Raw genomic sequence first — 23582 nt, 5'->3', positions numbered from 1 at the left:
CAGTACGATAGTACAGTACACAAGAACAGTGCCATAAATTGTAGCCTAAGCAATGCTAAAGTATTCAATCAAAAGTTAACTACTAGTTGCGTGGATTATGGCTACTACTAGAACTAGTACTGAAGGACACAGCAGCGTAAGCATTCGTCACGTGTAGGAGGATGTTGTTGATGATGAATGTGGAGTAGGCTGGATGACATGGCCTTAATGGAGAGGGAAGACTGTGATCATAACTCATTGACGCTAAGGTTAAAAACTTCAATGATCCTTTCTAGCTCTTCAGATACGGATAAGGGAGATTGGCAGCTTGCAGCCACAAATAACAAAAGGAACGTGAGGGGGAAGCAGTACGCTTTTAACCTGAGTGAATTATGGGGAAGGTATTATATTCCGGTTACTCATATGGAGAGAATGTGTGTAAACTGGGAGAATAATGAACTTGCTCCGGCTGAGCACCTCACAGCTTTTGATAAGCTGAGGAGTTTTCTAACTAAAAGTGTGGGGTGGTCCTAACCACGAAGGGGGTGGTTTAATGACCAGTGTAAAGTGCACAGGTGAACCTTTTGCAAGCTGTAAAGAGAAGGGACACCCAAGTCATTAGGGTTCGCAGGGCGAACTGCTGGACAATCTTGAGAGCTGCACAGAGGAATGGAACGAGGACATGTGGGCGGACCTACTGGATGCCGCAGTGAACAATGATCATAAAAAGTTCTGTTCTTTAGTTAGCAGGAGTGAAGGAAATCTGGGTAATCTTGCAGATACTTCCATTCTTCCCAGCAAGTGGGTTGCACATGTTTGGTGATTGCATTTCCTCACTGTGGTAGACGAGAACCAGCCTGAGGATGGAGGTGCCCCTTGCAGAATGAATCGTATACAGCATCCGGTTTTGAGGAAACAGAACGCTGGCCTCGTTCAAGTCCAGGAAAGCCTCAGACTGTGATAAAATCCCAGCTGATATTTTTAAGTTCTATCTCTGGTATGGGTTCCTTTATATTTATGTGGTCTCCAATGCCATTGCTGCGGTGGGGGCAACTCCCCCATCCTGAAATGGGGCAGAGATTGTGCAAGACTTTGAAAAGGGGGGCCCTAGTGTGCCTTCCAATTATCGCCCTATTAGTCTATTAGACAGCCTACAAACGCTACTCTACAAGCAGATGGAGAGGTTGTTAGATTGGTGTGAGGAAACCCAGATTCTCTCAGACCTCCAGGCAGGCTTTAGGCAGAAAGTCAGTTGACTTGGTCTTTCGGTTTCTTTTGGTCAAATGAAAGGTGGTGGATTTGACCAAAAGTGACCTTCATGTGGCGTTTATTGACCTGCCTGCCGCTTTTGACTTGGTCCCTAGAGGGAAACTTTTGGAAGTGCTCCAGTGAATCGGTACCCCACCTGACCTCCTTCTCCTGACCAGATTGCTCCACGAGGTGAACTTTGCAAAAGTAAGGTGTGGAGTGAAAGGAGAGTTAGCAAATGCCTTCCCTGTTAACCAATGTGTATGGCACAGTTGTGTTCTTGCCCCAACCTTTTCCCCCTATATATCAACAACTGCATTGCCTACCTACTTGTCTATGTGGATGATTCCCCTTCCCTGGCAGAGGTAAAAAATACATTCCCTTCTCTTCTCAGACAACACTTTGTTGTTGTCTAAAACTAGGAGGGGCCTGCAAAACTTGGTTGATCGTTTCAATCAATTTTGTGGATTTTACCTTGAAATGAACCTCTCTAAGACCAAATATATGGTTTACACCAAGAAAGGTGGATTGAAAGGGGTCATTAAGGTGGGCCCTGTGTTACTGGAAAGGGTACTGGAATTCGACTACTTGGGCATCAGGCTAGATGAGACCGGATCATGAAACATGCAGATCTTAAAAAGCACACTAATTGTGAAACATTGGATGGGTGCCAGACAAAAATTTGCACACAAAAAACTTCATGGTCCCCTTCCTCGCCCAGCCGTAGAAATGTATAAGGCGCAAGTAAGGGGGTGCACTCTATGGAGCAGAACTATGGTGCAGTTGTAACAATAGCCCTTTAAACACAGCAGAAAATAAATTCCTCAGTGGACTCTTGGGGCTAGGGAAGGGTACACCATTAGCCCCCCCTCCATTTAGATTAAAGTATCCATGAGATAGCGGCAATGCTAGTGTTAAAACTCTTGCTTTACTGGATTGGAGTTTGGAGCACTGATTGTGAGAAACTGGGTTCTTGTTGCAGTACCCCCCACTTTTTGCCTGTTTTTTTATGCAACTTTGATTGAGGTACTGCTAACTAGGTTCCCAGTATCAGTGTTCTTTCCCTAAAACTACCATAATTGGCACAACTACAGCAACCCCTATAAGACCCTAGTAAATGGTACCGCTTATACCTAGGGCATTGGGACTGAAAGTTCCACTGGGGCTGCAGCACAAATTGTGCCACCCTGGGACCCCTCACCAACACCATGCAAACTGCCATTGCATGCTGCGTGTCTTGGTAAAGAGAAAACCGAAGAGTCAACATGGCACACTTTTGTAACTTTACTTTATTGCATGATTAATAAAAATCTTTGCAATAACACTTTATATAAAAAAAAATACAAGAAGAATTTCACAATCATGAGTTTTGCAAAAAAGCAGTTAAAATCGATAAAAGAAAATTCAAAGGATGGACGATAAATCTATACAAAAATGGTACAATGAGTTGCAAATGTTTAAAAAAAAAAAGAGACCGTTCAGCATTTACTAGGTTTTTGTTGGTTGAAAAAGATTTTTCTTAAGGTACAGGAGCGGGTCTTTATGAGTCTAATTAAATCGCTGGTCTCAGGATTTTGGATCGTATTACCTATTTTCATGAAGCGCACTAGTCGACAGGCCAGTTGGATATTTTCTCCTTTAAAGCTGATCAGCAAGGCTTGTCTGCGAGTTCGCACACCGTATTGATTCCAGAGCTGGATTAGTAGGCCCCTTCGGGCACTGTCTAGGGCTTTACAACTGCATAACAAGTGTAAAAGTCCTCATTTGGATTATCGCAAAGCCTACAGTTGGAGTTGGATTCCAGGCGTTTCCATGGGGGAAGATGGACTTTTGACGGGATTACTCCCATCCTCAGCCGCAGGAATTCTTCCTCCGCCTTCCTTGAAAAGCTGGTACTGAGGTATGGTTGGGGTGAAGCGCTGGTGTAGCTCTGGATTATGAACCACCCATGTGTTCTCCTGGTTAACGCTGCTTTATCTTCCTCCATGGAGAGAATTTTCACTGATTTGTTGACCAAGCTCTTGAAGCACTTATGTGAACAGCTCGACTCCCAAAGGTCTTTTAATGCAAGGGATTTAATAGCTGCTTGGAGGTAGACCATTGCAGAGGATCCCTTGTTTGTCTCCAGCTCTTTCCAAAGGTGGGCGTTCAGGGAGTCTGTTACAGCGTGCTTAACTTTGTACCAGCATTTTGCATATGCGCCCTTGTGTGCAATTTGCTGCTTCTGTAGACCAAACTCCAGTCTTAGCTGTGCTGGGGAAGTGTAAGGAGGGAGTGAGAAAAATATTCGGAGCGTTTTGCTAACCGTTTTATCTAAAATGTCTTCATCTCTCCCTCTCATGCATTCACTGCCATAAGTTAGTGATGGTAGCAGTTTTGCACGAAATATGTCCAGCAAAGGGATTAGATTTGGGCCCGCTATTTTGTTATTGATATTTTTTAAAGCGATGGCCAGTGAAATCCCTCTGTTTTTTATTGTTATTGCATGTCGCTGGACACAGCCATGGTGCCATGCCCCCATACACTGGATGAGATATAGGTAAGTCACCCCCTCCTTCAGGTATCCACAGCCCTAAGGCAGGGTGCGCAATGCTCCATGTGTGGACATATCTGCTTGAGCAGATATGACCCTACAGGATCCAGTCCATTCTTGGATATTATAAGGCTGAATATTTGTCATTATGGGTTTCCTAGCTCCATGATGGCTTCACTGTACCCTAAGATGTTTGGTACCAGACATCTTGTCTTAATAAATCTTCTCTGATGACGGTGTCAGATTTATAAATAAATGCAGTGCACACACGAGACCTTTTTAGAGGATCCCCTGAAACCTACCAAGCACTGGTGTGGACTCTTAACTAGTTTTAACCAGCCTGCCTCCACCAGAAATGTTTGTGCCCGTTTGGTGTGAGGTCCAGCAGTCTCTGAGACCAGGAACAAAGCCTGTTCTGTCAGAAGGTGCTTCACACCTCCCCCCAGGACAGGATGGCCTTCTGAGCCAGGAAGCTTTAAAGGCGAAGCCACCTTTAAAATACAACCCAGGCATCTCCAGATAGTAGAGGATGCCAACCCCTCTTTTCTGCTCCACTTTTGCTGGAAGGAATGAATTTCTGAAAAATTAGATGAGGTGGTGTGTCCACATTCAGCCAGCATCATCCCTAAGATGGGATAGGCGATGTGGACCATACTTTGGCAAATCCTCCATCTTAAGATGGTAGGAAAACAACCTATCCAGGCTAGGGTAGTGCCCCTTCCCACAGGAAGTAGTTACTTAGAGAGTGTAGAAACCCCAAAGATAGGTAGGACCACAATTTGTACACCAGTTCTGAAGGGTCAGATCTGTCCTCCCACCAAGTTTGGGGACACCAGGACCTACTGAAGCAGTGGTGCACAAATACTCAGAGTTCAGGACCCTCTGCAGCATTTACCAAGACAAAGAGTACACTCCTGACTCCAACTGCCCAGGAAGCAAGCACCTGTTGAGGGACGTTGAGATCCCTGAGACCCACTTCATGAGTGGCCCAGCTGTCCCCAAATCAACTCTTTAAGTTGCCTGCTCCTGACTTCGAGGACATCGTGACGTGCACTGCCCGGCTGACGTATCCACTCTGCACCCAGACCGCCCGGCCTGGGTACTGATGAACCAGCTACGCTCCCGTGGTCCTGAGGCCCTTTGAACCTGCTATGAATTGGAGGAAGATGAACCAGGCATCCGACTGCTTCCTACGCTGCACAACTTTTTGCGAAAGTAATGAGCATGTGTTTTTTTTGTCCCCTTTATGTAGAACCATGGTGCAAATGGATTGTCCTGTGTGCAGATTCCTCTGTCTGTTGACGAGGGGAGAGGCATATAGAATATGCAAAAGTGACACCACCTCGATTGTGGTTGTGGCTGGCTTCAAATTCCTGCGCTCAGCTTGGACAGTTGGAAGCAAAGCACTAAAAGCCATTTAAAGATAGGCACTAAAGGCCATATGTATCAACATTCCGTTTTGCGATTCCTAAATAGCGATTTTTAAGGAATCACTATTTAGAAATTGCAAAATGGTATGTATGTACAAATTCGCTTCTTTTTAGCGATTCCTTAAAATTCCTTAATTGCGATTAGCAAATTGCTAATCGCAATTAAGGAATAATTTCCCATTCATTTCTATGGGCCAGGAGGCCGATAGGCATGAAGGGGAAATTTGCGATTCGCAATTTGCTAATCGCAAATTGTGAATATTTTCAAGGGTGCAGGGGTGTCCAAAGGACACCCTGTTGCACCCCTGAAATCTGTATGGGTGCACATGTGGCGCACATACATGCCCTAAGGGCATGTATGTGCTTCACATGGCACTTTGAAAAATGAAAAAATATTTATTTTGGAAGGAATTCGCAACTTACCACCAACTAGAAGTTGGTGGTAATTTGCGATTCCTTTAGGCCAATTTGCTATTTATTTTTGCTTCTTAATTGCATTTAAGGAATCGCAAAATTTGCGATCCCTTAAATGCAAGCGCAAAATAAGGAATCGCAAATTTTGCGATTCCCTATTTTGAACCACGTTTTGCTTATTACATACCATTTAGCAAATTCGCATTCGCAAAGGCCGAAATTATGCGAATTTCGGCCTATGCGAATTTGCTTGATACATATGGCCCTTGGTGTTTCTTTTGTGATTATAATTGTTTGATGTATCTCTGCACATGGTTCTTTTAATGGTATTTATCTATTTTATTATTTTGTTTTTAAATGAATTTATTTTTGATTATGAAAGATGTTTCGAATTATCAAGAAACGATACGAAATGAGTAAATAAATCGAGAATGTTGCTTCTTGTCCTAATCTGTAATCCAAGAGGAAACCATCTGGCAAGTATGACAAACAAATGCAGACCTGCGTTCAGGGAAGTGCGTAATGCGAAGCATGCTTTTGTGATTTATAAACTGATAATATCGTATTAATAAGACTTAAAAGAATCTGGTATGGTGCAACTTAAACATATTGTGTTCTAGACAGATATAAGTGTGTTTTGCAAATCTATGGTCTGTTGAGGACTCAAGAAAAACGTTCATGTCTATATCTTCATCTACATTGTCATCTTTATGTATTTATTTATTTTTTCTATAGCACCACTTCACCAAGCAGTAGTAGAAAACTTGCGTAGAATGTGGAAAGAACATAGAAAAGATATGTGAATAAAAGCAACAACTGTAGTGGTAAAACATTGGTGGGTAACAATTGCGGAAAGTAAGGCGCAGTTTTGAGATGAGTGAATCCATGAGGAACTAATTCGCAGAAAATACCTATTCTGAAGATTCTAACATCAAACAGCCATTCATTGAGGTTGTCATGAGACACAGGAAACACTGTGATGGGGGCTGACTGCCTGACGTCAGAATTCATAGAGTGTGCATTCCTGTTTAGAAATAGTTATCAGATCCGGGAGATAATCCTCTTATGTACTTTTTGAACAGATGTTTAAAAAAAAAAAAAAAAAAAGATTTCACAACATAATTTTATTGTTGACAACCAACACAGTATGCGGGCCTTGTAGGGGACCCAGGGTACATAATCAGGATTACATATACGAGAGTCAACATTTTCAACAACATTTGAGGATTGATTGCAGGCAAACTATATTCTGAAGGAAGGTAAAAACAAACAAGCATTTGCAATGCAATAGATCTCGCACTTGCAGGAGTTTGAGCTATTGGCATTGTAAATGACAATGCTTTTTATTTACGTGTTGGTTTTTAAAACATAAACAAAAGGCAAATTCTTGTTTGCGTACAGCACAGGATTGCCTGATACAAGGGGAGACGGGGGAGATGAGAGCCAGTTTTAAGTTAAACTGCGTATTAACTGCTCACTGTGAGCGAGTGATAGCATCTGACCGCAAGATCAAAGGTTCTGTGTAAATACTGTTCACTAAAAAAAATCTTTGCAACTCTTCACCTAAAGACAAGGCTTGCACCAAAGGAACACACAATTAAATGCATACACATTATGTGTGCGTTATTCTTGCATTAGTTGACTGGGTTAGAATCTGAGAGTGAACCCCATGCTATGTACCAACTTGATCTATACTCTTTACCCCTGTGGCTGCAATCCGTGTTCATTTGTGCAGTGGTGGGGCACATGGTGGGCAGCAGCCCTCGTTGTTGGGAGATGGGACTTATTATGTGGTGTGTAGTGGTATTATGTGGGTTGTATTGTAATAGTTAGTTTGTGGTATTATGTGGTGGGGAAAGATGAGGCATGGTGTGCTGTGGAATTATCTGGACAGTAATTAAATGGTATTAAGTGTATTGGAATTATGTAGAGTGAGATTGTGTGGTCATGGAGTTTATTATGTGGAATGGTATTGTGAAGTGGCATGTGGTGGATTCGAATTATGTGGTGGGCTGTTAAATTTTGTGGAATGATGTGGAAAACTGTGGTGTGGATTGGGGATATGTGGTGTGTTGTCTGTAAAAACGGAAAACAGGGAACCTTAAATATGGGTACGTGTTGGGCGGTCTCCATGTTATCTGAATTAGCTTTGAGAGGAATCCGCACACCGAGTAGTGAATGTTCGGAGCCCAACTGACAATTCCAGTAGACCAATGATTAATTATAGTGCATTTATATAGCACTACCTACTCCTGACGAGGCGTCAAAGCACTTTTTTGGCGAGTAGCCTGCTACTCAGGAAGTCAAAAAGGATTAGAGGGGAATTAGTATAGTGAAATATAAAATTAAATTGAGCTGTGGATATGTGGTCTGTTATTTGGTTAGGGAAGGATAGTGGAGGGATAGAAGAGTAAAAGGTTTGCATTTATATAGTGCTTGTTACCCCTGATGAGGTGTTGAAGCGCTTTTCAGTGAGTAGCGTGCTACTCCGGTTGTTCACTTTTAGAATTTGAAATTCCATTTTAAAACTAAGAAATAACCAAGCACGTACAAATGGGTAGGTGAAGTTACCAACTGAAAATTGTAAACCGAAAAATAAAACTTAAACTTCCAGTTCTAAGAAGCAAATGAAAATGTGTCCATAGTTGTTCATTAAAGGCGCCTAAATGTAAATAAATGTAAATGTATTTGAGCTTATATAGCGCACAGCTACCCACAAAGGGTTTCCCGGCGCTTGCTTAGGGAACCCGTCCTGGTATTCCCCTGTGAGATAACCCCGGCAGGGTATCCACAAGGTGAAAGCCAGGCATCCCGCCGCGAGGGGCCGTTGTGGAGATTAAGCAAGCTATTGCCCAGAGTCGCAGAGTGTGAACCCGTGAGTTGAGAAGGCACCGGAGCGAGAATTATCGAGTCCGTGGAATTTTTTTTTGAGCCCAAGACCCGCCGAGGCGGGGAATTGAACCCTGGTCCAGGGCCGATCTCAGCTTCCGGGTCTGCCGCCTCTAACCCCTGAGCCACACTTCTCCATAAGCCGTCACTTATGTCAAGGTAGTTTTTTCGTGGTGGACATTGTGAAATTGTCAGCACGTATATTGCTCTGAACGACAATGTTTAAATCCCCTTTACTCCCTGGGAGCCCACCCCTCCCAATCTCTTTTATCAAACTAGCACCACAGCAGGTTTTCCTCACTGGATCGGTCCGGAAACCTTTATTTAACGTGCGGTCCCGGCTGCAGCACAACAAATAAAAGGTTCAGGCAAAGAGTCCTAGTCATATTTGTTTGGTCTCAATAAAGCATACAAATATGCAATGTATGAGCTTCTAGTAAAAATAAAATTTTTAAAAAAGCAAACGATGAAGAAAGCAATGCAAGCAAGAGAGTGGTGTTATTTCTTTACCACTTTGGGCTCACTGGACGCTTTGTGAACCCCTCCTGTCTTGATGTGCGGGGATAGACTGTGCACAGACTGCGCTCACTACCCACTCGGGCATACCTTGGATACCTCCTATGCAAACAAAAATATGCTATAATCCCCACCACACCTTCACGAAATTTAAACATGGGCAGCAGCTACTACACAACCCGCCGAGCTACTTTACCAGCAAAGCAAGAATACCAACCTAACTTACTCAAACTGTAGCATAATTATTTTCTAAAATAAGTCAGAAGGTTTGCATTTCCAAGGCCACAGCACTTCGCGAACAAAGATAAGGGGGGGGGTGGCGGTTGGTAGGGAGGCGGTTCGGAGCAACAACAACAAACAATCCCCATGGAGAGCAGAGATCGCTGTCAACATCTAACTGTGCCAGTCAGGTTCCGGCATGGCTCCAACCTACTTTCTGTCTGCCAAAAGACTGGCTTCCACGAGCGTTAGCCCATGCCCCTGCAGCCCTTACAAACACTATAACCAGGTGACAAAGCTCCTCCTGGCAGGGTCAATGTACGGCCTCTGATGTGGAGAAAGTGGAAGGATACGACTCTCGTTGCCCGCAACACAGTAAAAAAAAACAAAAAAAAACTAACAAAGCGTGCCAGAAAGACAGTGGTGTTATTTCTTTACCACTTTGGGCTCACTGGGCGCTTTGTGACCCTCTCCTGTCTTGATGTGCGGGGATAGACTGTGCATAGACTGCGTGCACTACCCACTCAGGAATACCTTGGATACCTCCCCATGCAAACAAAAATATGCTATAAACCCCACCACACCTTATGTCAACCAACATCGAGTCGGCCCTCACGGAATTTGAACATGTCCCAGCAGCCACTACACAACATGCGGAGCTACTTTATCCGTAAAGCAAGAATACCAACCTAACATGCTCAAACTGTAGCATAAATATTTTCTAAAATAAGTTGGAAAGTTTACATTTCCAGGGCCACAGCACTTTGCGATCAAAAATAAGAGGGGTGGGAGCGGTTGGTAGGGAGGCGGTTCGGAGCAACAACAAACCAGTCCCATGGAGAGCAGAGATCGCTGTCGACGTCGGACTATGCCAGTCAGGTTCCGGCATGGCTCCAACCTACTTTCTGTCTGCCAAAAGACGGGCTTCTAGGAGCGTTGGCCCAAGCCACTGCAGCCCTTACAAACACTATAACCAGGTGGCAAAGCTACTCCCAGCAGGGCAACAATTGGTCTTTGATGTGGAGAAAGTGGGAGGGATATGCCAGCAACACAGTACAGTATGTGTGATTGGGGGGGGTGGCTCAGGTGACCGCAGATGTGGCACATGGTCTTGAATAAGCACATGTTTCTCAAAACACGTAAACGAAAGCAGGGTGAACAGCCCCAAAACAGGGCGAAAGACGTATGTAGTTCTTAAAGGTGTTAAAGAAATGTCTGACTAAGCCACGTTTAAAGTGACGCTGCATTTAGATTTGGACATTGCTCCTTTTTTACGTGAATCTCTGAACTTAAAAATTAAATTTCACAATCCCATATTTTCTGCTTGGTCTGTAATCCTCACACAACGGGCTGGGTGCGGAGGGGTCCAAGAGATGTGGAGGTTTTTATGGGGAATGCAGATTATCTAGCAATAGATCAAAAGCACGTAAACAGGTTGTGTCTGTTTGCCGAGGACAAATCTACTTGTTACTGAAAGGCAGACAACAGCTCTGTTCTTCTCTAGTGGGTAAGTGGAGGGAGGGGGAACTGGAGCCGCACAGGAGAGGAATGCAAGCAAAGTTAACCCCGTGCTGGCAGCGAGTGCGAGAGGTAGGGCTGGGGTAGACCGCGCCTGGCGCTGCAACAGTCACACAGGTGGGGGGAGAAGGAGCGAAGCTTTGAGACTTGGCAAAGAGGGGTAGGGGCCTGTGCAGAATTCCAGTCATGCCGCAAACTTATTAAGACCCAGACACCCATCTCTCTCATACTAAAACAGCTCGCGTGCAGAGACAGCTCTGCTGCAAGAACAAGCATCGATCTCTTGTCTTTATGGGGCCATGTGTTTCTAAGTAGAAACACATGGCCTCATAAAGAAAAGAAAGTGCTTTGCGACAGACGCAAAGCAGGCAAGCCAGTCTGGGTGGGCTGGCACAAAAAGCGAAAGGGAGGCAAACCAAACACCTAAATTTCCAATGGCAGGCCACCATTTAACAAACGGTGACACCGGCCAATGGAAATAAGGGGCGGGGCTTCAAGCCCTTTTCTCAAACTCCTCATTTACAAAAAATCTCGCTGAGCGAGCTGGGCATGTGCGCAGCAACGCTAGACGAGACCTAAAAAAGAAGAAAGAAAAAACAACTGCGCCACATTGCCTCCGTTTAACAAATAAAACAATTTTAAATATTGACATTTTTTTGCCACCCACAGTTGCAGCGAATAAAAGCACTAAGTAGATGCCAGTCCACTAGTGTCATAGCAACAGTTCTTCAGCATCAGACGGGGGGGAGGGGGCTCTAGATACAGTCCCCTGTAATCGGCCCACCGTTTCCAAATGTTGTAGTGTTTACAAGCATGCCCTCGCATCAATGACCGGGAGTTTCAAGCCCGTACAATAGTCAAGACCCCTCTTCCATACCCCAAGCGACGGTGGCGATTCATTTTTCCAGACCCGGGCGATATCTCTTTTTGCCAGCATGAGACCCAGAAATAGGAGGTGGCGCTTATATTGATTGCCTCCTATGTTTTCCATAACATTCAGCATGGCAAGACTTGGCGAGGATATAATGTCACACCTAGGACATGCATGTAAACACCCCTCTCCAGAACCTTGACAGTGTCGGGCAGGACTATACAGTGTGTAGGAAAGCACCCTCCATAGATCCACAGCGTAAGCAATGTGGGGTTGTGATGAGCCCAGAGCGCCACAGTCTTTGTCTGATATAGTAGGCTCTTTGGAGGTATTTAAACTGAATGAGGCGCAGACAGTCCGCATTAGCTGCACTGCAAGGGGATTCTAGAGCCTCAACCCAGTCGTCCTCCTCAAGGGGGCCTAAGTCCTGCTGCCATGCCTCTCTAGTTTTATGTCGCGGGGTAGGGGTATTGTTATTAAGTGTACGATATATAGTTATCTTGTGATCCCCCAAGTTGCCCATAAAAACTTTGGCCTCAATGGGGTTATATTCCGGGATCTCTGTTAGGTGAGATATGTATGGGGTGAAGGCATGTCGAAAATGGAGATAGCAGTAAAACTGTGTGCGGGGCATATCCCATTCCGCTTGTAGATCAAAAAAGGATTCGAGACCGCATCCGCGTACAACTGCCCCCACTGTGTCAATCCCTATGGACTCCCAGCCCTGAAAGCCGGACAGCTGCACCAGCTGTGGTAACTGTCAGTTGTTCCACAATGGAGTTTTCCTGGTGAGTCTTCCTCACCAACCCATCAGGCAGAGTCCCGACTTTCAAATCTTGAAGATTGTGACTGTAGTGGGGGGTAGCTCACGAAGCAGTGCCACCGAATAGAGAGCCATGTGGAGGGTGGTGTCCCCCATCAACCAGCGTTCCACAGCATATGCCAGGTCCCCACGGTCACCATACCACCAGTTGTTGAGGACGAGCAGGTGGGAGGCCATGTAATACGCCTGAATGTCTGGGGTGGCCACTACACCGGAGTAAGTAGACTGGAACCAGGTCCTCAGGGCTCCCCCCGACGCACCCCCCCCCCAAGAAAGCAGGCTAGAGTAGCATTCAATTGGCGAAACCATGTTGGTTTGATCGGATAGGGATGGTTCTGTAATTGATAAAGGAGATGAGGTAGAGAAATCATTTTAAAAATAGCGGACCTACCAAAGAGAGATAGGGGCAGGTAGGACCACACTCATGTCTGTTCACTCACCTGTGTCCATAGGGGGCGAGGTTCTTAGTCCACGCGAACGCCGGAGACGTTGAGAGATATACTCCCAGATATTTGAAGCCGTCCAGGACAACCACTACCTCATACTGCCAGTCGCCAAGCTGACCTCCGCCTAGCAGCAGCCACAAAAATGATTTGCCCCGATTCATATAGAGGCCGGAGGATTCGCCAAAGATCTGCATAATGAGAAGGAGGCGCTGCCCAGTCCGTTCAAGGTCCGTGAGGAAGAATAAAACATCATCCTCATAGAGCGCAATGTGGTCGGAGATGCTTGTTGTCCACTCGAACCCACGCATCTGCGCATCTATGCGAACCCAAGCCGCTAGGGGCTCCATAGCAAGAACGACAAGATAAGGGGAGAGCGGGCAGCCCGGGGGTGTCCCCCTCCCGGTAGGGAAGCTTCTGGAAACCGAGTCGGCCACTCGGACCGAGGCGGTTATATTCGTGTACAGCAGGCAAATGAGGCTTGATAACCGAGGGCCTATATTTAGATGGTCAAGCAAGGCAAAGAGATACGTCCAGCTGAGGGAATCAAAGGCCTTGTTCATATCCGCCAGGAGAAGCACGGCAGGGGTGCCAAGCTTGTCAACTGCGGCGATAGCATTATGAGCACGCCTTATATTGTGCCCCGTAACACAGTTCGGCATAAAACCGGCCTGATCAGGGGAGACCAGCTCCGTAATATACAGGACTAGGCGGTTTGCAATCACCTTGGCCAGAAGCTTAGCTTACGCATTAAGTAATGAAATCAGACGATATGACGAGTATTGTTCCGGCGGACGACCTGACTTAAAAAATACAACAGTCTCCGCATGTCATCAATCCGGCAGGAGATCAACCCTCTCTAAGGACTCCTCCAGTGCAGCGAGGTAGGGTTTTTGTAATTGCGGGTGATATTTTTGGAAAAACTCACCCAGGTAACCATTCGGACTTGGTACCTTTTTCGCCCGCATGTCAAGCAGCGCGGTCAGCAGTTTGTCCACCGACAGGGAGGCGTCCAGTGCATCCCGCGTTAAATCAGATGGCGCACGAGGAGGAAAGTCAGCAATACATTTCTTTATAAGGGCAGAGGGGATTGCTTCGCTTCGTGGGGAGCATATAGATCTGCAAAGTACAAGGCGAAACACTTCGCTATGGTGGATGGGTCCGTAGGAGCTGTCCTATCGGGGCCTTGTATACTTAGGAGCATCTGGGGGCGCAGTGTCTGCTGACAGTCAATGCAGCAGGGCACTAGACTTGTCTCCCCATTGGTATATCCGACTACAAGTGGCAAGCCAAAAAAGCCGGGCTTCATTTAGGAGTTCCCTGGGGTACGTCTGTTGGACATTTAGTAATTGTCCACGCGTCACCTATCCCACAGTGTCTCTACTCGCGCGCTCCAGATCAAGTAGCTCGGCCTCAATATGTAATAACTTATTGCTTCGCTGTCGGCGTTGTGCGGGTCAGAGGCAATATCTGCTCCTCTGAGAGTGGGTTTCATTGCTTCCCACAGGATGACTGGAGATTCTACTGTGCCTGTATTGAGTAAGAAATAGTCCGCTAAAGATTTGTGGATATGTGACAAGCGCCACCGAAATGGGGAACGCCTGGGATCCAGAGACCGGAGAATAGATACCGGTGAATGGTCGGATAGACCCTGGAGCAGAATTTCAGCCGCGGTCAACCAATGAGTGTGTGCCCCTGAGGGGAACACATAATCTAGACGAGAGAAGGATTTGTGGGCTTCAGAAAAATTAGTGTACGCACGCGTGTTGGGATGTATGGTTCTCCACGAGTCCACCCACCACAGGCCCTGAACCAGGGGCAATAATTTCAATAATCCAATCCCCCCCCCCCCCCCCCCCCCCCCACTGAAGTCCTTCCCGATGGGAGGTTGGTCCAGAGCATCGTCAGTTTCTCGACTAGGGACCATGAGAGAGGGGGGGCGTAGACACTGCTCAGAATAACGGGTTCCCCATATAGCGTCCCATATAGCACAATATATCTATCCTGTGGGTCCGACCATGTTAGGCTATGAACGAAGGGGACGCTGCAGTGTATGATGATGGCAACCCCTCATGAACCTCTAGTAAAGCCAGCATGATAAGTGTGTGTGAAACCAAACTTTCCCAAACAAGGTGTCTTGGTACCCGCCAAATGGGTCTCTTGCAGGAATAGGACACCGGGCGTGAAGAGCTTCACCTGGCTCAGTACAGCCCCCCGTTTATTCTTATCGAGTAGGCCGTTTACATTCTAACTAAGTACTCGGAGCACTCTACTCTTGGCACCCGCTAAATCTTGTGGCATAGGTGGTTGTGGCATGTATATAGGAAGGCACCGACGTAAATGAGTGGCAATCCCAGGATCACATTTGATGGGTGAGATAGTGTCAATAAAACATAGCATCAAACAGTTCAAGAAACCCAACCCCGGCCCACCCAATACCTCCAAGCAGTAGAAGCATCTGTCGCAGTGGGCGTCATACCACTGCCCCACACCAAAGGTTCATCATAGAACAGTCTCTAACAAGTACTAAGTTCTCAGATACTGAGAAGAGAGTGATGGGGGAGGCCTCATGTAGGCCCATGCGTTGTGACATCAGCATTGGACACATTCACGCCTCAGTTCCCAGGCACCAGCACCAGTTCCGGACAGTTAGAGGAAGTACACAAAGTAAGGGAAGTGATCTGAGGTTTGCCAGCCAGAGGACGACTCTGAGTCAAGGCGCGGCAGGGTGTGCGGCTCGAGTTTCCGCCTTTCGTCCGTCCAGGCGAACACCTCCTTGGGGGTATCAAAGAAGGCGTATGTGATTCGAAGATGACTCTCAGCTGGGCCGGGAAGAGTAGTGCATATTGGAGTTTTAAGATCTCGGAGTCGGGCTTTAGCAGTCGTAAATGATTGCCGACGTTGCTGTACCAATCTTGTATAGTCTAGAAAGATTAGAATGTGGTGGGAGTTATATTGAAGCTGGCCCGCCAATCTGGCCTGTGTGAGGATTGCATAATGGCCATGAAAATGTAAGCACCTAGCTATGATGAGACAAGGCCTGGATTTTTGCATCAAAGCGCGGTGTGCGGGTTCAATGATGAAACACTTAGACAAAGACGGCTGAGGAATCCAACCAACTATCCACTCGGTGAGGAATCGTTCCGCATTGTTCTCCATGCTGCCGTCCGGAAAGCCCACAAAGCGAAGATTGTTCCTCCGGGCCCTGCCTTTGGCGTCCACCGCCCTGATCGCTTGGACCTTTGGTAATGGATCCCAGAGAGGATACCTTCTTGTGGAGGGATTTAACTGTGTCTTCCGTGGTTGATATCCGGGTTTCAGCTTCCGATATCCTCTCCACCGCCTTGCGGAGATCTTGGCGGATCAACATCACATCCGACCCAACCGCCCCGATCTTGGCGTCTCGTGGTTGCGTTCTTGCCGTCATCAATGCAGCATTGTCCGGATCAGAAGAACTCGGACTCACCAAATCTGCCGTTTGCGAACCTGATACGGCATAGCGATCCAGTTTACTTTGTTTGGTGTTTTGCAACTTATCGCTAGTCGGGGTTAGCGACAGCAGGTATGCCCTCACATGTGATCAACATCACATCCGACCCGACCACCCCGATCTTGGCCTCAAGCGCGTCTCTTGATTCCGTTATTGCCGCCATCAATGCAGCATTGTCCGGACCAGAAGAACTCTGACTCACCAAATCTGCCGTTTGCGTACCTGAGGTGGCATAGCGATCCAGTGTACTTTGTTTGGTGTTTTGCAACTTGTCGCGAGTCATGGTTAGTGACGGCAGCAAGCCCTCACAGCACCAGCAGAGTTCTGTAAAGGCCAGTAGGCAGTGCGGTCTCACCCAAGGTGACAGTTGTGGCAGCAGCAGCACCTGAAGAGAGAGAGCGGAGGGGAGGACGTCTCACAGTGAGTAGTAGATCCAGATAGCTTCCACCAACAGGGCTGGCAGGAAGGCCGGTGTGGAGACCACCTACACACAAGCCGCACCAGGACCTAGCCCGGCCACTTCCGTGCACAGATACCCCCTCACCCCCCTAATGGGTGCCTCCACATAGGTGTATCTCAGCAGCACTGCGTGGTCCATATGTGGAGGTGTTTCACCTGGATTGTGGTGAAGAGGTAGTGATCCCCGGTTCACTCTAGCAACTGCTCTCTTCCAGGCCTTGTTCAATGTTTCGGGGGCAGTTCCTTTGCAGTATTGTTGCTGAAAGGAGATTATGTCTGCCCCATCACTTCCTCCGCTCCACAGGGTAATGTGGGGGGATCTAGGCCCTATAAATTCCTTGCGGCCTCAGTTGGGCGTGGACGCGTAAGGGCCCCACTTAGGAATCAAGCCGTGTGCGCAGCCCCGTGCCAACCCGGTGCGCTCACTGCTTCAGCACACCACTGCTCACCAGCAGCAAGGAGCGCAAAAGCAGGCTCACAAAGTACCCAAGAGGGCCCCACAGCGGGTGCAGTCAGAAAGGCCAGGCAGGGGCGCGTTACTTCAGGAAAACATCCAGGGGCCCTCGCACGTAGTTGCGTCGGGGGGGCACACACTAACCTCTGAAGGGACCCACAGCAGCCACTAGGGGCCATGTGGCACAGTTAAGGCTCCTCACAGCTAGGCAGCCGGGCCCAGCTCCACTGGCCAATAATACTGCCGGCCGCAGCGTCCTCCAGCCAAGACTCAGCTCGGCCGCACGGCCACAACCCTGCGCGGTTTCCTCTGCTCCGCCCCAGGACAATCGCTGCTCCGGTCTCTCCCAGAAATTCTGTGCGTGGCCGTCAGCTGGACTCTGGGGCAGTCCGGCCGCAGCGCAGCAGAGGGGCCGGGATGTGACGCAGCCAAGGCCCAAACCTCAAGCCCCGGGCTGGCCCGTTGCGTCACCAGGCTGCCGCTCCGGTTGAGAGTCCGCCGTTAAGCACCTCCACCAGACGACGGGTGCATAGCGACACGGTACAAGGGAGCCTGAGGGAAAATATGGTCTGTTGTCACAGGATTAAAGAAGGATATTCGAGGGGGCCTCCGGAGCTTGTCTAAAGCGTATCCGCCATGTTGGACCGCTTGGCCACGCCCCCCGAACAGATGATTTTTGATCCCTTTTCAGAAAGGTAGGACTTCAGAGGATGTTCCAGATGGAAGCAGCAGATCCAGAAAAGATTAACTTTTGAGCTTAAACTGTCTGAATTTGTGTCTACAGTGTGGGAGTTCTTACTTATGGATTGTATCGAGCTACCTGAAATTGCCGGTAGGCCTGCTAGAAATCTAGTTTTGCCTCTTCAGAGAGATTTTTAAGTGAGATAATACATTTTAAAACTTATACAAGCTTCCTTCGATAAAGCGCCGGGATACTCCGTGGAGTGGCCGTGCGCTATAGAAGTATAAAAATAACATAACATAACATAACTAAGGGGAGCCAGTGAAGATCCCTCCGAATGTCCTTCAGAACAAATAGTGCTTTTTGTGGGAATCTGAAAAGTAATCGATCTCAGAGCCCTGGTCCAGGGTCACTGATCAAGTGTAATACTACTTTTCCATGTGGGGCTTCAAAGACCTTTCTATTTCTAACTGGTATGGGGACGAATTACCATTGGCTTACAAATGTCAGTAATCACAGCTAGACATTGAAACCTAAATTACTGAGGAATGTTATAAAAGGTGGGATGCTGCCAACAAAAAACAACTTTTTATGCTGTAGAACAGGAGGCCTAGGCCCTTGCAATGTTAGTACAGTCATATTTGCCGAGTTTCTGACCTATGCTAAAAAAAGAAAAAGTACAGGTCAAATTGGCAAACTATAAAAACAGGGTTAGATGCTGACCTGTATTATCTTCCTGCCCTGGTTTCAGTCTTCTCCGGTGTTTCTCATCTTCTCAATATTTCTGCCACTGTTTTATAATGTATTTCTTATCTTTCCTGTTCGTTCAATCATCTTCTCCAAAGTGTCTCTCCGCTACCATAAAGGCTTCCTGAAATTTCTGCATTGCACTTTGTATCTTTCTCCACTGGACCCTCCTTTTCCTCAAATGCTTTTTCCGTCATTGCTTCGCTTAGCTCCCAACAGATCTTGCATGTTCCCCAAATGTTTTTTTCAACTTCCTAAATTAAGTGTTGTATACAACAGTGGATACATTTGCCTAGTCTCTGGCCTTTGGTCAGACCGTCCTTCCTTAGGCACCGTCACCCTCTCACCTACTGTGTAACCAGTTGTCCTCTTGTTTTACTCTCATGCTGTAATCACTCTGTGTCACCCCCAACCACTTTGTTCTCTCCTTTGCCTGCAAGTAAGGAGATCATGTCGAAGAACAGTGTTTTCTTATTGTGTACACTGTGCATAATCTGTTCATGTGAAGTTGTTTTACACATTGAAATCATCAACTTTTCCAGGGTTGGTATGGTTGGAGAGCACAATTGTCGCAATATACACATTTTTGCAACGGCTCATGGTCCCTCTAGCCTTCTCCTGATATGTGAGGTGAAACCTACTATGTCTGTAATGGACAAGCCGATTCTCTATGGCATTTCGGAATGTGGTCCAAATGGATGACCAATAAATGTGTGAGTTAGGATAGTTCCTTAATCTATGCATTAGGTCACAGTTGGCCTGTTGGCAACCTTCAACACTTAATATCGCTGGTTAGACCTCCCATATTCAATGTTTGTGGCATCCAGTACCAGTCCCGTATGATCTTCTAGTGGCTCAGCTCTCCTTCTCTATCCCATGTCATATGATTCAAGAATGTTAGTGGTGGAGGACCCTGCACTAGAGACCCCATTGCGTGTTGTCATACTAGTTTCTTTCTACTTGCAGAGCTGCACAATATGCCTGCACCTTTCTTGGCTACACCCTTCAGAAGAATGGAAGAAGTCCAGAGTTTCTTGCACGAGTCAAACGGCTGGAAGCACACATGAGCCTTGGACGCAAGTGTAAGTGATGTCGTTCTTTTTCTAATGACCCTATTTTCAATGACTGTACCATGTTACCCTAGATGCCATAGGTTTATACTGTCTTAACAATCTGCATGAGACTCACTTTAATATTATGTGCTTATAGAGACAGGCCGCATTGGTGATGCTTGGCGAAATCATTTTTCCTAAGCGGTCACCTGTCTTGAGGAAGAAAAATGGGAGCACCATGGATTAAGTTGAATCTATTGTTTTTCATGCATGTAGCACCTCTGGATGGTGGTTGTTGTTTTTGTGGCCTTACGGGGATGGTTATTCTCTGTTCTTTCTAGTGGAATATGTTGGGAAGTAGAACATTTCCCTTGCAATAATTCTGTACTGAACTTTCCAGCTTTTGCAAGGTAGTCCATCCCCATTAGGCTGTTCAAGTGTTGATGATGTCTAGGCCACCTCTTCATTAACCCCTTCGATACTCATGACGAGCTCAGCTCATGACGAGCTCAGCTCATGACGAGCTCATGACGAGCTTCATTAACCCCTTCGATGCTCATGACGAGCTCAGCTCGTCATGAGGCACGGTTGAGCTGTGCTTATGACGAGCTGAGCTCGTCATGAACAATGGGAACGCTTAGAAAGCAGCATAGGAGGGGAAAACCCATAGCAGCCAAGGTGTTAAATAAGCCCGTTTTGGAACAGACTTTTTTGATGAGACAAAGTACTCGGTTGTTCAGAAGATTAAGTTTAACCTGAAAAGATGAGACTGACCAGTGATGTGTCCAATCCCCAGGTAAACGGTTGCTTTTTTGCTAGTAGTGATGTCTATGTAAAAGGACATTCTCCCTGCAATTTGTGTTTTGAGAGGTAAATAATTGTAATGTTGCCTTCAGGTCACAAAGACTAGGTGTGCCTGGGCCTAGATATTGTGCATGAGAGAAAAAAGGAATATGTAGTTGTTCACCTGCTGTGAGATTGCATAACGACTGCGAAGATGAAGTTGTTGGTGCTTGCACACCACTAACAAGTTAGTTTAATTCATCTAATAATGAACGTGGAAGAGAAATTCACCATATTCACAACCCTTGTGTTCAGGCCCGGCTCCAGGAATTTTTATTTGGGTGGGCCAAGGGTGCATTTGGGTGGGCCACTGCGGGCTCGATTTGTTGCATATATTTCTGGGCAGGCCTCCTTCAGGGCCCTCCTTTGTCTCTTCTTAGTCTTGCAAGGCCCAGTAAAACGCACTCTTTTCCAAATCTCTTTCTAAATATTATCACTCTCAAAAAGTGTTTTTTCCATGTAATGTTCCTTTGATTGGAAGAGGAGGTTTCTGAGGTGGGAGTATCAGGCAAGTGACACTTCTCGGGCTCCCTCTGTGCGAGCCTTCAGGGAGAATCCCTCTTCGTTACTACCTCCACCTGACCCCAGACTCTGCAACACACTCCCTTACAGGCTTGAATATCCACTACTCCTCTCCAGTGCACATTATGTCACAGCTGACCTCGGCCCCAGCCCCATATCAGGCACCATTGGGCTCCACTTTCATTTTGCCCGGTAAAAACATTAGAAAAATCACCTTCAAACTTAAAACATTGAATATAGCAGTAAATGTTATTAGCACACTCTTTAAAGTATGTTCCACAGTAGCCCTTATGACCTGACTGCTAATTAAATAAACAAAAACAGAAAGGCCATGACAGGCCCACCTTTATCGCTGATGCGAAAGTCTTATTTGGCACCACACCAATAACCTCTTTCTCCTTAAATACCTTTACTACCACCTTCCGAAAGTGCCCCTCATCCCTCCATGACCCCCCTATTGACCTCCTCCTCAGATTTCCTCACTGCCTCACGCCACAAGTGCCCCTCATAGCCCCATAGCCCCTCCCCCTCATGACCGCCTCCTTGGAGACCAGTACCCCTTATCTCTCTGTAGCCCCTCCCACTCATGACCTCATCGTCTGACTCCCTCACTGCCACCCTCCAACAGTGCCCCTCATCCCTCCATGGCCCTCCCTGTTGACCTCTTCCTCTGATTCCCTCACTGCCACCCTCCACAAGTGCCCCTCATCTCTCCATAGCAAATCCCCCTCATGACCTCTTCCTCGGACTCCCTCACTGCCACCCTCCAACAGTGCCCCTTATCGCTCCATAGCCCCTCACACTACCTCCTCCTCGGATTCCCTCACTACCACCTTCCAACTGTTCCACTCATCTTTACGTAGTCCCTCTCTCATATGCATTTCATTTGTTGTATAGTGCTACTCATATCAGTGTAGTGTGTGTCAGTATTTTGCATCACACACAGACAATGAATCATACAAGTATGTAAATCAGTCTATAGGGAATGTCACATAAACCAATGAGGATTACAAGGTGTATGAATCACATGTCATCCATACTGGTGGGTGGGATATTTTAAGAGGGTTTGGCCTGGGGAAACAAAACCTTAGGATTTAAAGAGTATTCCATGGGGGTCAGCTTTACTGATAAAAATGTATATCTGTCCAAACATACTCATTTTAGCAACATTAGAATAACGAAAGACTGGGGAAGTTCTAACTATATCACAAAACAAAAAATGCGAAGTTCTAACTATACCATTCATGTTTGTAGGCAGCTCTTAGATGACAGTTCATAGGTCACTGTCCTATGATACGATTGTAACTTCTGAACTGCAAGTAACACATGGGTCTCTGTGACAAACGCAGTAACCCTCTGAGCTATCCAGATACAATACAGTTCATCTGCATTTAAAAACTACTAACAGACAATTGATTGCTCTCCAGAATGTTCATTAATCACCAGCGTTATCTGGGCATTTTGTAATGTCTTATTGTTGTCCTGCACCGGCCATGATAAAGATAAAAACCGTTTAAATGAAGCACACACAAAGTATGTGTCCTGCTGGGCCTGTGCAGATTTCAAAAAGAAAAAAATGTAGCAACACATTCTCTTACCTACTCCATTAGTCAAACTTTGTGTCACAGCCTGATGTGATAAGCCACTGCAGGGGTTAGGAAAGGTGACTAAGAATAAACAAATGTCTTTTCGCCTGAGCTGCGTAGAAAAAGAACGCAGCAGGACAGTAGGCAAAGGTTACCAAAGGTTACCAGTGTCAAAGAAAGGTTTCGTCACCTTTCCCCATGCCATCTCGGCATGGGGTGAAAAAAGTAAACAAAGCCTCGTTAACATGTTAATGGTCTTCAAAGACCTGTGAAGTACTCGGGTGCAGGGCTGCGATAACCTCTAAAACTGTCTGTGTGTGTGCGCCCGGGAAAGCTGTCTCGGCCCGGGCTGACACACACGACTTGCGCGTTGCGCGCCTGCCTTCAGCCCTCACTACTGAGGGCCAAGGCTACTGTTTGGGTGGGCCAGGCTTATATTTGGGTGGGCCTGGACCACCCGGCCCACCCGCTAGAACCGGGCCTGCTTGTGTTACACAATTTAGAGGTATGAAGTAGGAAGGTGCACCAAGGCCTTCTCAAATGACCGGTTCGCTTAGGTGGAGACTTTGTCTAAAATTGTAATGTACTTTAGACAATAATTCTTTACAATCATTTTGGCCACAGGATATAAGCAGTTTTAGAATGTAACCAAAAAAAGAAACTGTTAGTTACATAGCTCTTTTGTGAGGAGTAATGAACATTTGTGAGTTTGGCAAACTGTGTGAGTCGCTTATTAGGGAGCGTCTAGGATGTTGTACTAACAGTTCTCATATATCTTGCAGGATAAAGCCTCCCTGGCAGAGCGTACACATGGCTGGCTCACCATACAATCTTACACTAAACCCTCACCCCAAGCATATCTCC

The 23582-nt window shown here is 46.6% G+C and overlaps 1 protein-coding gene across 1 annotated transcript in view; it reads left to right on the top strand.

Moving 5' to 3' along the window:
* The window catches only part of PEX11B (peroxisomal biogenesis factor 11 beta), a 93231-nt gene that overhangs the window by 52370 nt on the left and 17279 nt on the right, over positions 1–23582 (top strand). The window contains exon 2 of the mRNA XM_086945366.1: positions 19682–19797. Within this exon, the coding sequence (XP_086801492.1) occupies positions 19682–19797 (116 nt within the window). The remainder of the gene's footprint in view (positions 1–19681; positions 19798–23582) is intronic.

Source organism: Lissotriton vulgaris, chromosome 12, assembly GCF_964263255.1.
Source record: "Lissotriton vulgaris chromosome 12, aLisVul1.2, whole genome shotgun sequence".
NCBI lineage: Eukaryota > Metazoa > Chordata > Amphibia > Caudata > Salamandridae > Lissotriton > Lissotriton vulgaris.
This window is presented reverse-complemented; position numbering and strand designations above follow the sequence as displayed.